Below are 16,926 nucleotides of genomic sequence, written 5' to 3'. Positions count from 1 at the left end.
CAACAAATCCTAAATTCTAAGGATAAATACCAACCTCTGGTCAGTTGTTGCAGTCCCACAAGTTGCCTAACTTGGAACAATGGCCAACAGCCCCCTTTGCTGTGATTCTGCCAAGACATGAAGACAGAACCCCTGTGTGAAGAAAGCTGGTCATCCAGGCTGCCAACTCATCCTTCCCACAGTGGTAACTCAACTTATTCATCGTAACTTTCCGTTGAGCCACATCTTAAATGTCTTTCTCTCTGGATTAGTTAAAAATGGGCAACACTTCTACTGAATAGCGTGTCAAGATTTTAAGAATGCCTTTGATGATTCAAATCATTCATGTACCAAGCACTTCCCATAACCATGTAAGACTCAGGTTCCATAATGAAAGATGTCAGTATTTGGCTCCAAAATCTATAAACCAATAGTTGATGTTAACTAATCTTTATATTTTATAATTATGATACAAGTAAGTATTCATAGTCCAAAGCATTTTTGAGTAAAAGACTTATGTTTTTTATTTAAAATAAAAAAAAAGACCAACCACTCCTTTTAATGTTTTGTATTTATTTATTAGACAAGTAGAGTTACAGACAGTGAGAGAGAAAGACAGAGAGAAAGGTCTTCCTTCCACTGACTCACCTCCCAAATGGCCGCCACGCACCGATCCGAAGCCAGAGGCCAAGTGCTTCTACCTGGTCTCCCATGCAGGTGCAGAGGCCCAAGCACTTGGGCCATTCTCCACTGCCTTCCCGGGCCACAGCAGAGAGCTGAACTGGAAAAGGAGCAACCGGGACTAGAACCCAGTGCCCATATGGGTTGTCAGCGCCTCAGGCAGAGGATTAGCCAAGTGAGCCATGGTGCCAGCCCCTCCTTTTAATTTTTTAAAAAATATTCCAAAGTCCTTTATATTTGGTTCTTTAGAGTTCTGTATTTATATAATGGATACTCCCATTTAACACATTTAATTATGTGTATAAAATATGGAAGCTGTCCTACAATGACTTTTTCATGTTTATGTCAGGTGTAGCCCTAGATTTCTAATGCCATCCCAAATGGCTGAGTCTCTGTCTCAAATCAAAGCACTTAGGGAGACTGGAGTTCTTCATCTCACTATTTCTAAATTGTTCTTCTCTCATTCATAAGAAACCTCAATCAAATAAGCCCCTCAATTTAAATCTCAATTATATTAACTTATTCACACATTGGAAGAACACATGTGGGGCACCAACACTATCTTTGCTCATAAGAATAGAGTCAAATCCAAAGAGTGATCAATTCTGGGTAAGATACAGTATCAGAAAAATATTTCGTTATTCTTTCTACTGTATCGTCACTGGATCAGAATTATTCTAAGAAATAGATAATTCCTGGCCTTTCTTTTATAATGTTTTGGGATTTGTACTAAGAGAAACAGATGACCTTTTCTCAAAAATCCAATATGACATATTTTCACCAAAGACTCTCCCCCCACCTTCTATCCCTTCATGAAAATCTTAGGAAGTCATGTTGGCTCTATCCAACTGTACAGTAATTATTCTATGAACAAGGTTTTATGGATTTCTAATTAGGAGTCATAAGAAGATAAGTACATTATAAATAATAATTTAACTCCCTCCCAATAAAATGATTTACTTACCTAATGCACTTTCTGGTAGAAACTCAATATTTCATGAATGATTTGTTATCCTTTCACTATGCTACTTACGTTTTGCAAAAGTCAGATTGATAAATAGCAGATTGATCCAACAAAACTGAAGAAAAACTAAGTATTTAAAACCATATGTTTATATTACAAAAGTAAACGATATTACAATATTGATTGATTCTAAACCTATCTTTGCAGCTATCTCAAAACCTAAATTTGCATCATTTAACATTATATTCATAATTAACATCACTTAAAATGGACCACAATTCTTTTCCAGACATGGAGCTGTATTAAGATATTTAAATGGCAATATTTAATCCTGAAAACTGGAGAGAGATCTCTCTTCCTCTCCTTGTATACACACCCACACCCACACCCTTTGAAATACAGATTCTGCCTAATGCACAGGAGATGCTCAAAGACGTGCTTTTGCCCACACGTGCACATCTGTATACAGCCTCTCCCCTGAGAGTGATATTTCTCTGCTGTTCATAATCATTGATAAATTCCATCAAAATGTTGATTTAGGAATGAGAATGAGGAAATATCTTGCTTTCAATATACTTGGGGCACCACCTTGTGGTAATTCTACAATGTTGCATGTTCAAGTTTAAAAGTTCCTTAGAAATGTGCAAATGCATTTAAGAATGCATTTAACAATTCAAAGACATGTGAAATGCAATGGCAGAAATGTGGTTTATGTATTTAAAAGCCCCCACACACATTTTAATAGTCACAATATCTATTTTTGTGCCCTGACCCTAGAAGCTGTATAATAGCAATTACTGTTCCTTGAATGTAGGGTAAGAAAAAAAAAAGATTAGGTGCGGAGAAATTGGAGGATCCTGGGTCAAAGAAAAGCACTGATAACAGAATCTAAGAAATAAACAAAATTCCAAATGATAACCCATCTTGTTTTCCATTCCCACTTCCAAACCACTACCTCTACTACCTATTGCAAAGCACCTTGGTTTTCTCAACTCTTAATCTGTTTCCCCTTCCTCGCCCCCAGGCAAATGTACCCAACTTAAACTCTACTCAAGTTTGGTCTAAAGTTCCTAATAAAAGATGCCACTTCTTGGGGCAGGTGTCATGGTGCAATGAGTTAAGCTGCATCCATATCAGAGTGGACAGTTCAAGTCCCGGCTCTCTGCTTCCAACACAGCTTTCTGCTAATGTGATCCTGTGAGGTGGTAGAGATGGCTCAAGCAGTTGAGTCCCTACGACCAAACAGGAGACCTAGATGCAGTTCTGGCTTTTGGCTTCTAGCTTCTGGCTTCAACCTGGACCAGCTTTGGTTCTTGGGGCATTTGGGGAGTGAAAATATATCCCTAAATCACTCTCCATCATTCTTCCTTTCAAATAAATAAAAATAAGCTTTTTTTGTTGTTTAAAAGATGCTACTTAGGGCCGGCGCCGCAGCTCACTTGGCTAATCCTCCCCCTGCAGCGCCGGCACCCTGGGTTCTAGTCTCGATTGCTCCTCTTCCAGTCCACCTCTCTGCTGTGGCCCAGGAAGGCAGTGGAGGACAGCCCAGGTGCTTGGGCCTTGCACCCGCATGGGAGACCAGGAGGAAGCACCTGGCTCCTGGCTTTGGATCGGTGCAGCGCTGGCCATAGCGGCCATTTGGAGGGTGAACCAATGGAAGGAAGACCTTTCTCTCTGTCTCTCTTTCTAACTCTGCCTGTCAAAAAAAAAAAAAAAAAAAAAAAAAAAAGGATGCTACTTCATAAATTGAGGCAGAATCTGTTTTCCCCAACCTGAGAATTTGAGCTGATCTGTGACTAACTTCAGCTCTGACCAAGAGGACACAGTGCTTACTGCTTTCACTATCTTGTAACTCTCCTCTGTGACTGCTGTGACACAAAGTCTGGTCTCACCTCCTCAGAAAAGTCTCCTGTAGTGAGACATCCAGACTACGGCCAGCACCAACCACCAGACATGTGGGAGGCTACCTGAAGCCAACCAACACAGTTAACCTGCACACACTGACTGCTACAGGAGTGACCCACTCTCTCAGACCAGACCAAATCACTGACCTCACAATCACAACTAAATCAGCCCGTAAGGCATTCAGATCTGGCTGAAGAGCCCATGAGAGTATTTTAGGCATGGAAAGCCAAGACACTCTGGCAAAACAAAAACAAAAACAAAAAAAAACAAAACAAAACAAAAAAAACTAAATGAAAGATCTCTGCGACTGAGATCCCAGCGGAAAGAAAGGGCCATCAAAGAAAGAGGTGCCTTTCTCTGAAGGGAGATTTTGACTATGACCTTGTCTAAATAAGATCGGAGTTGGTGAACTCAAAAGGCTTCCATAGCCTTGGCAACTCATGACTAGAGCCTAGGGTGATTACTGATGCCATAAACAAGAGTGTCAATTGTTAAGTCAACAATAGGAGTCATTGTGCACTTACTCCCCATGCAGGATCTCTGTCCTTAATGTGTTGTACTATGTGAATTAATGCTATAACTAGTACTCAAACAGTACTATACATTTTTTGTTTCTGTGTGGGTGCAAACTGTTGAAATCTTTACTTAATATATGCTAAAATGATCTTCTTTTATATAAAGATAATTGAAAATGAATCTTGATGTGAATGGAATGGGAGAGGGAACCGGAGATGGGAGGGTTGAGGGGGGGAAGGAAGTTATTGGGGGGGGGGAGCCACTGTAATCCAAAAGCTGTACTTTGGAAATTTATATTTATTAAATAAAAGTTAAAAAAAAAAAAAAGAAAACACAGTTCGAAAAGATTTTCTCAAGGCTTCCGCCCTCCTCCCTAAACGTCTGTGCTTCTTCCTGCCTCTGAACCATCTCGTCACCCCCTTGACATGACAATCCCCTTTTTAGTCTTAAGATGTCAATCTTAAATGAGAATCAGAAATTCACTTAGAAGTAACTGAAGCTGAGAGAGAAAATGGGCATTTTAGCAGTTAGTATGCAACTGGGAAACTCCAACACTAGGTCACAGGGAGACAGCTCTGAGTTCTTTCATCTGCGCCTAGTGGAGAATGTGTTATGAGAGGTAGTGCACGGTGCTGGGGAAGGTCTTGGGCTCTGAATCCCCCAGCCTCTGTAATCCTAAGTGTTCTTATCAATAATGTGAGGAGAAGCACAACTACATCATTGTTCAGTCTTTCCATAACCTCTCTCCCTAGCACACCTCAAATCAAGACCAGGTACGTCTTTCTCCCCACAATGCAGCAGAACATCATGTCCCTCGGCTTGACCTTTCACAGTTTTCAACAGTATTTGTGGCAGAGCACGCCCAAGCTCGGGCCCAGTGGTCACTTCCTCACACAGAACCTCTTCCCATAGTGGGTGAGTGGATCCCAAAACCCCCACATAAAACTAACCCTCCGCAGCACAATCCTCAAGGCAACTTGATTCTCTGTGACAGACACACTCATTCCTTGAGGACACCAGGAAAGTACATGTAAATTCACATTTATCAGCCACCTGGGGAATCGCCTGCTTCTCACTGAGAGGGAGTGGCTGACTGGCATGTGGAACAAGCCTCTGAGCAGCAGACGCTCCCCTTACTGCACAAACAGGCTGCACCAGAGCTCGAGGCCCCTGTCTATCGATTCGACTTCTGCATTAGGTCCACTGTCTGAGCTGTAACCCTTAATAACAGCCTAGCAATTTCTGCCTAACCTAACTCATGCCCATTGATGGAAGGCAGGAATACCATGGTGAGTGTGTCAGATCAGAGACAAGCAATGCTGTGTTCCAAATCCCTGCCCTGCCTCTTCCAGCTGTTATCCAACTTCTTTAACCCTCAGGAGCCCAGTACCTGACAATAACAGTACCTTCCTCATGGCTCAGCGAGAGGTCCACCTCAGCACAACATGTGGTGCCTCATTCTCCTGCCGACCCACAGGATGTCAGTGAGCCTACACTGCACTCATGACACCACGGATATGCATTCACTGTGTTCATGACATCAGGGATACTCTTATACTGTGCTCATGACATCACAAATACGCATACACTGTGTCCACGACATCACGGATACCCATACACTGTGCCCATGACAACACGGATATGCATACACTGTGCCCATGACATCAGGGATCTCCAACACTGTGCTTGTGACATCACAAATACGCATACACTGTACCCATGACATCATGGATATGCCTACACTGTGTCCATGGCATCAGGGATACACCTACACTGGGCCCATGACATCATGGATACCCATACACTGTGACCATGACAACACGCATATGCATACACTGTGCCCATGACATCATGGATATGCCTACACTGTGTCCATGGCATCAGGGATACTCTTATACTGTGCTCATGACATCACAAATACGCATACACTGTGTCCACCACATCACGGATACCCAAACACTGTGCCCATGACAACACGGATATGCCTACACTGTGCTCATGACATCAGGGATGTGCATACACTGTGCCCATGACATCATGGATATGCCTACACTGTGCCCATGACATCAGGGGTACTCCTATACTGTGCTCACGACATCAGGGTTATGCCTACACTGTGCTCATGACATCATGGATATGCCTACACTGTGTCCATGGCATCAGGGATATGCCTACACTGGGCCCATGACATCATGGATACCCATACACTGTACCCATGACAACACAGATATGCCTACACTGTGCCCATGACATCAGGGATACTCCTATACTGTGCTCATGACAACAGGGTTATGCCTACACTGTGCTCATAACATCAAGGATATGCCTACACTGTGCTCATGACATCACAGATACGCCTACACTGTGTCCATGACATCAGGGATGTGCCTACACTGTGTTCATGACATCAGGGATATGCCTACACTGTGCTCATGACATCAAGGATATGCCTACACTGTGTCCATGACATCAGGGATATGCCTACACTGGGCTCATGACATCAGGGACATGCCTAAACTATGCTCATGGCATCATGGATATGCCTACACTGTACCCATGACATCAAGGATATGCCTACACTGTGTCCATGACATGAGGGATACTCCTATACTGTGCTCATGACATCAGGGTTATGCCTACACTATGCTCATGACATCACAGATATGCATACGCTGTGCCCATGACATCATGGATATGCCTACTCTGTGCTCGTGACAACAGGCATACACCTACACTGTGTCCATGACATTACAGATATGCCTACACTGGGCCCATGACATCATGGATATGCCTACACTGTGCTCATGACAACAGGGATACACCTACACTGTGTCCATGACATCAGGGATGTGCCTACACTGTGTCCATGACATCACAGATATGCCTACACTGTTTCCATGACATCAGGGATACACATACACTGTGTCCATGACATCAGGGATATGCCTACACTGTGCCCATGACATCACGGATATGCCTACCTCTGCTCATGACATCAGGGAAGGCGCAGAAGCATTTAAGATTTCTCAGTTGAAGTGCTGAGGAGCTTAGTTGGTGGGCATGAGGAGCTATGTCACTGTTTCCATGACCTCATCCTCTCCTTCCATGGGTCAATGGATGTCCCAGAAGAAGATAAGGGGCAGAGACGGCCTCCTTTCTCAGTTCTAACCATTTCCCGGCGACATGTGTAAGATGAGAAGCCCCCTTCCTAGGTACAGACCCTCCTCAATGGGACAGACTGGTGTTCTCAAAGTGCAATCTTCATATGTAAGATGAGAAGCCCGCTTTCCAGGTACAGACCCTCCTCAATGGGACAGACTGGTGTTCTCAAAGTGCAATCTTCATATGTAAGATGAGAAGCCCCCTTCCCAGGCACAGACCCTCCTCAATGGGACAGACTGTGTTCTCAAAGTGCAATCGTGGATCATCAGCTCCAGCATCATCTGGCAACTCTGTAGAAATGCAAGTCCTCGGGTTCCTGCCCAGAGCAGTAAGTATTCTCATAAGGGAGAAGCAGAGGGAGATTTGAAACAGAAAGAAGACACACAGAAGAAAAGGTGATCGGAGGTCAGAGGCAGAGAGAGGAGTAACAGTCACGGACCCAAGAACGCCAGGAACAGATGCTCTCACAAGCCCAAGGGGCGAGTGCAGCTTCCTCAGATTTTGACTTCTGGGCTCCAGATCTTAGAATAAACCTCTTTTGTTCTTAGTTTTAACACCAAGTTTGTGGTCATTTGCTATAGTTTCTCTCAAGAAACTAATACAGAGTTCTTTACAGTTTGGGGCTGGTAAACAAATGTGGCCCCTTGTTGCTGCATTCATGAAGCTATGAACATTCTACTGCTTTCTAGAGTGGTTGCACAATTTGCATCCTCACCAGTTAATATGAGTGATGCATTCTGCATACCCCTGCCAGCATCTGGTTGTCATTATTTTTTATTTTAGCTATTTTCAAAGGTATATAGTAAACATTGCTGTAGCTTTATTTTGCTTTTCCTCAATGGCTAATGATGTTGAACACCTTCTCACTCACCTACTTGTCATCTGTTTGTCCTCTGTGAAATGTCTTGCCTTACCTTTTGCTCATTTCCTAATTGGACTGCTTTTTTTTTTTTTTTTTTTTTTTTTTTTTTTTTTTTTTTTTTGACAGGCAGAGTGGACAGTGAGAGAGAGAGACAGAGAGAGAAAGGTCTTCCTTTGCCGCTGGTTCACCCTCCAATGGCCGCCGCTGCAGCCGGCGCACCGCGCTGATCCTGGCAGGAGCCAGGAGCCAGGTGCTTTTCCTGGTCTCCCATGGGGTGCAGGGCCCAAGCACCTGGGCCATCCTCCACTGCACTCCCTGGCCACAGCAGAGAGCTGGCCTGGAAGAGGGGCAACCGGGACAGAATCCGGCGCCCCAACCGGGACTAGAACCCGGTGTGCCGGCGCCGCAAGGTGTGCTTTTTTTTTTTTAATCTGTTGAAATCAGAGTTCTTTTTACATTGTATATACTAGTCCTTTGATACATGGTTTTCAAAGGCTGTCTTCCATTTGTAGCTGCATTTTTCATTCTCTTTACATGATATTCACAAAACAAAATTTTAAAAACTTTTGGATAAGTCTGCTTTCTCAGCTTCTCTCTTTATGGATCATGCTTTGGTTTTAAGCCAGAACTCTGCTTAGCCCAAGAGCTCAGATTTTTCTATATTGTTCCCCCCAAAATTTTATGTTTTACAAATAACTGTATGATCCATTTTGGGATAATATTTAAGTTTGGTGGAAATGTTTTTATTTACTTACTGCTGTCTACACATCCCAAATCTTCAAGCATCATTAGCTGAAAAGGCCATCCTTTCCTCCACTGGATGGTTTTGCACCTCTGCTGAAAATCCATGCAGGGAGGGGTATGGGTATACTTCTGAGTTCTCTATTATTTTCCATTCATCCATGTGTCTGTATACCACACTGTATTGATTACTTTAGCTATACAGTTGGTCTTAATATGGGAAGAGGTTCCTTCTCTTTTTTTTTTCCTTCTTTGCTAAGATCATCTTGGACATTGTTTTATGGTCTGTTTATGGCATTGTTATATGGTCTTTCTATATAAATTAAAGAATAAGCTTGTCTACATTTGCAACAGCAAACAGTTCTGGAATTTTGACAGGAATTGCCTGAAATCTTCAGATTAACTTATGGGAGAGCTGACATCCAAATTACATTGAGTTATTCAATCCTCATTTCTATCTAGATTGTTTTATTTCTTCAGCATTTTGTAATTTTCAGCATTCAGATCCTGTACGTGGGTTTTTTGTTTTTTTTTTTTAAGATTTTATTTATTGGGACCGGCGCTGTGTAGCAGTGGATTAATGCCTTGGCCTGAAGCACCAGCATCCCATATGGGCACCGGTTTGAAACCCGGCTGCTCCACTTCCGGTCCAGCTCTCTGCTGCGGCCTGGGATAGCAGTGGAAGATGGTCCAAGTCCTTAGGCCCCTGCACCCATGTGGGAGACCTGGATGAGGCTCCTGGCTTCGGATCAGCACAGCTCCGGCCGTTGCAGCCAACTGGGGAGTGAACCATCGGATGGAAGACCTCTCTCTCTGTCTACCTCTCCTCTCTCTGTGTAATTCTGACTTTCAAATAAACAAATAAATCTTTAGAATAAAAAAAATTTATTGATTGATTTGAGAGGTAGAGTTACAGACAGTGAGAGAGAGAGAGAGAGAGACAGACAGACAGACAGAGAGAAAGGTCTTCCATCCGCTGGTTCATTCCCCAAGTGGCCACAAAGGCCAGAGTTGAGCTGATCTGAAGTCAGGAGCCAGGAGCTTCTTCTGGGTCTCCCACATGGGTGCAGGGTCCCAAGAACTTGGCCATCCTCTCCTTCCTTCCCAGGCCACAGCAGAGAGCTTGATCAGGAGAGGAGCAGCTGGGACTAGAACCGGCACACACATGGGATATCAGCGCTGTAGGCAGAGTACTAACCTTCTGTGCCACTGTACCAGCCCTGTGTACATATTCTTAAATATGTATATATAAGCATTCCATTTTTTAAAAAGATTTATTTATTTGAAAGGTAGAGTTACAGAGGAGGGAAGAGAAAGACAGAGGTCTTCCATAGACTGGTTCACCGCCTAAATGGCTGCAGCAGCCAGAGCTGGGCCAATTCGAAGCCAGGAGGTTCTTCTGGGTCTCCTACATGGGTACAGCACTTGGGCCATCTTCTGCTGCTTTCCTAGGCACTTTAGCAAGGAGCTGGATCAGAAGTAGAGCAGTGGCACTCAAACCAGTGCCGAAGGCAGCAGCTTTACCTGCTACATACAGAGCCAGCCTCTCTAAGTATTCCATTTTATTCAGAGTGCTTATAAAGGACATTATGCTGTTAAATTCTGGTTTCCATATGGTTAGCAGTTAGCACACAGATACATGATTAATTTCTGTGTGTTGATCCTTGATCTTGCAAATATCCTGAATTCATTCACTTATTAGTTCTAGTTCATTTCTAGATTCTTTAGAATTTCTATATAGGTCATCATGTCATCTACAGTGAGAGAGAGTTTTAATTCTTCCTTTGTAATTTATATGACTTTTATTTTTCTTGCTTTATTATACTCACTAGAACTTCTACTTCTAAGCTGAATAGGAGACTGAGAGTGAACACTCTTACTTTGCTCATGATCTTAGGGGAAAAGCATTTGGTCTTTTTTCATAAAATGTGACATCAGCTAGAAGTTTTCTGTAGAATTTTTTTTAGATTTATGTATATATTTGACAGGCAGAGTAGCACAGAGAGGGAGAGAGAGAGAGAGGGAGAGACAGAGATCTTCTATTCACTGGTTCAATTACCAAATGGCCACCAACTGCCAGGGCTGGGCCCTACCAAAGCTAGGAGCCAGAAGCCAGGAACTTCATCCTGGTCTCCATGTGAGCAAGAAGGACCCAAGCACTTGGGCCACTCTCTATTACTTTCTCAGGCACATTAGCAGAGAGCTGGACTGAAAGCAGAGCAGCCAGAACCACAATAGACACTTGGATATGGAATGCCAATGTTGCAATCAGCAGCTAAACCCATTGTGCCACATACCAGCTCCTGTGTACAACTTCTTTATACACTGCAGTAACTTCTTGTATTCCTAATCGCTGAGTTTTTAAAATCATAAATGAGTGCTGTGTTTTGCCAAATGTGATATCAATTGATTTGATCATGTTTTTTCTTCTTTAGCTTATGGATATGTAAGGTTATATTTATTGATTTCCATTCAAATGTTGAACCAGCCTTGCATACCTTGAATAAATTTCCTTGGTCATAATTTTTTTTTCTGTATTTTTGTGCTCAGCTTGCTTACATGTTGTTGAGAAACACTGAGCCTAAGGCCATGAAAGAATTTCATCAGTACTTTTTTTATATTGCCTTTATCTGCTTTTGATATCAAGATACTAGCCTTACAAAAATAATAGGGAAGTGTTGTTCCTTTCTCTTCTATTTTCTGACAGTTTGTATAAAACTGGCATTAATTCTTCTTTAAATGCTTAGCAGAATTCTCCAATGAAACCACCTTCCTGCACACCCCACTGCCACAGAGGAAAGGTCATTTAAGGACAGGTCTCCTAAATTAAAAGCTCTTAGGAAGCTTATCTCTACTACCACATATTTCCCCTTTGCATAGAACACAGGCTACAATTCTCCTCCCTATGCTACAGAGGGAAAGAGAAGTCCCCTCCAGGCTGCTCCGCCTCTACCTGCTGGCCTCCCTGAGATTCCAGGTTTTCAAGGGGAACGTTAGTTTCAGATGGATTATGAACCCGACCTCCAACTCCAGGAGTTAGTAAATTATTGGAACAAAGGACAAAATCTTGCCAGGACTACCATCATGCGGGAGTCACACATGGTCAAGGATGGGAGACTTCTGTAACTACCTGAAGGGAACAGCTACTTCATAAGAGACCTGCAATGCTGATAGCAAACACTCAGTTTCAGCCCTCCATTCACTGGCTCCATTTGCAGCATCTGTGACCCACAGAGACAGCCAGAAGAGCAACCACCAACGAAGAGCACTGCAACCTTGCGAGGCTGTAAGGAAGGCAACTTCTGTCCCTCCACTCCTCTCCCACATATTCCACCACCTGGACTAAAAGTAACATGCCACAAGAGGGGCAGAGTGAGAATGCTGGTGCCCACCTAAGCTCCAAGGTCCGTCTAGGGCAATCTTAGTAGAGAGGTCAAGGTTCTTATAAATAGAACTCAATATTCTAAGTCAAAAAGTTCTCCTGAATATACAAGCGTGAGAAGTTATTGGATGCAAGCCTCTTAAGGTTGCTGCTACCCAGCAGGAAACAGATTCTTAGACTAGAACTGAGGAAAGTGACTGGGAAAAAATAAAACCATGTCAGGCTTGTTCCTCTTTGTTTAGCACACAATACATAGCATACACATGCTGTTAACATTTTACCATGGAAAATGTCACCTGTTATTAAGTAGCCCCAGAAATGTAATATTAAAGTGGTTATGGTAGTCACAGACATTTGGATTCTAACAAATGTAACTCAAACTTATACTTGGGCTGTTTGCTCCCTGATTTAGATATCGGAGTTTAACCTAACACTAACTGTATCTAAAAGTGTTTTAATGCAGTTATTAGAGAAAAGGAGAGAGAGAAAGAGGGAGAGAAAAATACTATATTTGCTGGTTCACTCCTTAAATGCCTGCAGCTCAACCCAGGCCTCCCACACTGGATGGCAGGAATCTTTCGCTTGAATCAGCCCACTGTCTCCCAGGGTCTGCATCAGGAGGAAGCTGAAATTAGGAGTCAGAGCTAAAAATCAAACCTGAATACTCCAATGTGAGATGCAGGCCTCCTAGCCAGGGTCTTAATTGCTAAGCCAAATAGCTGCACCCTTAAAAAATATTTTTCACTTAAGAGGCAAACAGAGAAAAATTAGCCATATTTTGAGTATGTAAATAAAGGCATGTTGGGGCAGGCGCAGTGGCTCACTCAGTTAATCCTCCGCCTGCAGCGCCGGCATCCCATATGGGCGCCGGGTTCTAGTTCTGGTTGCTCCTCTTCCAGTCCAGCTCTCTGCTGTGGCCCAGGAAGGCAATGGAGGATGGCCCAAGTGCTTGGGTCCCTGCACCCACATGGGAGACCAGGAGGAAGCACCTGGCTCCTGGCTTCGGATTGGCATAGCTCTGGCCGTAGTGGCCATTTGTGGGGTGAACTAATGGAAGGAAGACCTTTCTCTCTGTCTCTCTCTCACTGTCTGTCAAATAAAATAAATACATACATAAATAAATAAAGGCATGTTAATGCATCTGAATAATTACCATTACAATAAATAGAAAAAGGGAAAAATAATTTTTCATTATTAAAACAGTGACTCTTGGGGCCAGTAGTGTGGTGTACTGGGTAAAATCACCATCTGTGGCACCAGCATCCCACAAGGGCACCAGTTCAAGTTCCAACTGCTCCTCTTCTGATCCCACTCCCTGCTATGTCCTGGGAAAGCAGTGGAAGATGGCCCAAGTGCTTAGGCCCCTGCACCCGCATGAGAGACCCAGAAGAAGCTCCTGGCTCTGGCTTCAGATGGGCCCAGCACTAGCCATTGCAGTCCTTTGGGGAGTGAAACAGCAGATGGAAGACCTCTCTCTCTCTCTGCCTCTGCATCTGTCTCTCCTTCTAACTCTGACTTTCAAATAAGTAAATAAATCTTAAAAAAATATCTTATATCGTGTATTTCCTTTATATTCCTTCATGGCATGTTACATATTGACTAGGGAAACATAGTTCAATGAAGTTGAACTACATATTGGGTTAAAAGTAGTCAGGTTTAGCTTGAAATACAAAAATTATTTTCAGCACACATATACATCCACAATTTTCACTGGTGCCTAATGCGGATATGAAATAACTTCAGAACACGGGAAGCATGTGAGAGCACAGAGTGCAATTCCAACAAATGGTTTCCTAGCATCACCTCACTTCAAGGGGAGGCTTCGTTAGCAGAGTAAATGCCTCCTGGAGTAGAATCTGGAGCTCGTCCACCACATTTAGAGGAAGGCTTATCTTGGCCTCCCACCTAAAACCTGTGCAGGAGGCCTGCCTTTGCAGGAAACTCACCATGGATTAGCAGCAGTAACTCTTACATTTGTCTTTAGTTCTGTCTCAGAGGAGCCAAGCAGTGACCAGCAATGTGGCAGAGGAAGGGCTGCCCAAGGATAAGATACAGAATTTGGAAGATTGTTTAGAATTCAGGGTAGAGGCAGGGATGCAAAAATTCTTGTGCTTCTACCTCCATCCAGCCCAGAAGGAAAAGGTGAGAAGCAAGCGAAAGCGGCGATGGTGCCAGGGCCCGGAGGTAAGCCTTGTTGCTTTTGGCAATGCCCATTCCTGTTGTTAGAACACCAGCAGCACTGTGCTGGCAAGTCTCTAAAAGAATATGACAAGCCTAACATGCAAGATTAATGCTCCTTTCCTGCATCATGGGATGTTATAAATAAAGCTGTAGCTTTTTATATGCTATCAAGTAGCACACCACCCCACACAAAGCAGAGGAAGGAAACCCAAGGTAGCTGAATGTTACAGAGAGGGAGGAAAACTGACATTAACCATCAACTTGAAACACATCTCAAAAATATATTAGGAAATGTTCACACACCATGTGGATGTAGGAAGCCTATGGTCCAATATCCAAATTGTGTGTGCGTGTGTGTCTGTATGAAATAACAGAAAGATGACAAACGGCTCCTGGATTTTACGCGTATGGGAAAGAATGTGTATTATTGTGGTGTTAGTTTTCAATTGAAAGATAAGTCTTGCTCGAAATCTTTCATTTCCAGAACAGAACCATTTCCCCTAGCAGCAAGTAGAATCCCCAGGCCCCAGTTCCTACCTGCACTGGTGTTGGTGCTGGGGCTGGGGCTGGCCAGCAGCAGCCCTGAGCCCTGGGCTGGGGGCGGCGGCTGCCCATCACTCAGCTGCTTTACTCGTCTGCGGTGGGATTTGCCATTGTAGTGGACCTGGGCCTGGGCTGCCGAGTTCAGCTGGATGTTGCACACCTCGCAGAAGGAAAACAGGATTTTCTTCTTCTCTTTACTCAGCTGGTCCTCGGGCCTGTCACTCTTTATTCCCTTCTCCTCCCAGCCCCGTAGGAAAGCTGCCATATTCATAATTCCATCTTCAAGGTGGTGTCAGGGCTGAAGGAGGGCTTCGCACCTGCAAACCAAAGCACACAGGCATTGTGAGATTACGGGAGCCTAAAAGCCATTCAGCTTTTCAGAGGTCCCTCCTGGAAGGAACCTGATTATATGTGGTGTTTGTACATGAGTTCCCTCTGTCTGGAGCACTTTGTGCTCAGTTCCTGCCCCTTCTCCCATTACCTCTCCTCCCTTTGAGCTTTTAACTCCTGACTACCCATGAGATCTTTTAGCCAGCATATCTCCCTCTCCAAGGACCCTGCTTTAACCCTGGACAATAGGTCTGTTAGTTCTATGCTTCCATAATGCTGTATGGCTTCTGTTCATAGGACCTATCACAGTATGAGTTCCCCATATATTTGTGCTATTATTTGGCTTATGTCTATCTCCGTGTTAGAGTATAAGCCCTATGGAAGCAACCATCTTGTCTCTGGACATTCCTTAGATCTAGGAATAGCCGTGGGCCTGTTCCTTCTACCTGCTAGGCATTCAAATATCTATTGAAATAAGAAAGGAGTAAGCGATGCAACAAACCCAGAAAGCTATAAAAAGTGTATACAAGTAAATATATACAACCCACACAACCTGTACACACGCACCCAGACACACGCCCTAAGTGGGGGGAGTATAACAAACATAACACAGTGCACCTGCAACTTACGTTGGGTGTGTTCTAAAAGCTTCTTGGTAAAGTGGTCAGTGGGAATTTGTACATATTTCCTTACAGACGTAGTGAAACAAGTGGTTTTTAGGCTCCCAGATTACCCCATAAATACCAACTTAATCTTTGATGAAGTTGAAATGCAGAACATCTGAAATACAAAAATAACAGAAATTATGGTAAACTGGTCACTGAAAGAGTAAACTGGAATAAGACAGTTTTGTTTACTGCTAAGGGTTGATTTTCTTCACCAATTATTTAGGTTAGCATATAGGGATAAATTATAATCTAAAGGAAAATTTCTTTCTTTAAGATTTATTTATTTGGAAGTCAGTCACAGAGACAGAAAGAGAGATCTTTCATCTGCTGGTTCACTCTTCTAATGGCCACAATGGCTGGGGCTGTGCCAGGCAGAAGTTAGGAGCCAAGAGCTTCTTCCCGGTCTCCCACATGGGTGCAGGAACCCAAGGATTAGGCCATCTTCCATTGCTTTCCCAGGTGCATTACCAGAGAGCTAGGTCAGAACTGGTGCCCATATGGGATGCGGGGATGGCAGGCAACAGCTTTACCCACCACACCACAACACTAGCTCCCATAAGGGAAGATTTCAAAGGAGGTCTGTTAGTACATACCCTTGGATGTCAACTCCTCTTTAAAATATATATCTTTGCAATTTCCTTAACACAAGGATTATCAGCATCTCCATTAGTTACCAGTGTGATTATAACAAATCTTTTGGTTCTAAATCTGAGTACAGAAGGGCACTCTGCAAGGAGACAGGGGAGAGAAATTGGGCCAAATATGCAGGGGGAAAGGATTATGCTGGTGAAAGAATGGGTTGAGGTGAATAGCATTGGCCCATGAGGTATGAAGAATTTATAGACAGGAAGAAAAATGCATATGAAAGATTTCTGCCTACGGGGAAAAACTCAGGGGGTTGAAAAATACTGGCTTTGAACAATTCATCTTCCAATTTGGCTTGGAGGTTTATAGAAGAGGAGGAGCAAACAGGGACAAGTCCATATCTGGAATATCTACAAGTCGAATGATT

At 43.4% G+C, this 16,926-nt stretch overlaps 1 protein-coding gene across 6 annotated transcripts in view; it reads right to left on the bottom strand.

Annotated features, from left to right (window-relative positions):
* ZNF385B (zinc finger protein 385B) overlaps nt 1–16,926 on the bottom strand; it is a 473,021-nt gene that overhangs the window by 342,920 nt on the left and 113,175 nt on the right. For 5 of the 6 annotated variants that reach the window (XM_051849389.2, XM_002712320.5, XM_070070514.1 and 2 more), the window contains exons 2-3: nt 15,876–16,026; nt 14,911–15,233 (exon numbers count right to left, since the gene is read on the bottom strand). In XM_051849389.2, coding sequence (XP_051705349.1) covers nt 14,911–15,187 — 277 coding nt within the window. In that variant the 5' untranslated portion in view covers nt 15,188–15,233; nt 15,876–16,026. Of the gene's footprint in view, nt 1–14,910; nt 15,234–15,875; nt 16,027–16,926 lie in introns of those variants that run through there. The other variant, XM_051849394.2, reaches the window with a different exon arrangement.

The sequence above is a fragment of the Oryctolagus cuniculus genome, chromosome 3, assembly GCF_964237555.1.
Source record: "Oryctolagus cuniculus chromosome 3, mOryCun1.1, whole genome shotgun sequence".
Taxonomy (NCBI): Eukaryota; Metazoa; Chordata; class Mammalia; order Lagomorpha; family Leporidae; genus Oryctolagus; species Oryctolagus cuniculus.
This window is presented reverse-complemented; position numbering and strand designations above follow the sequence as displayed.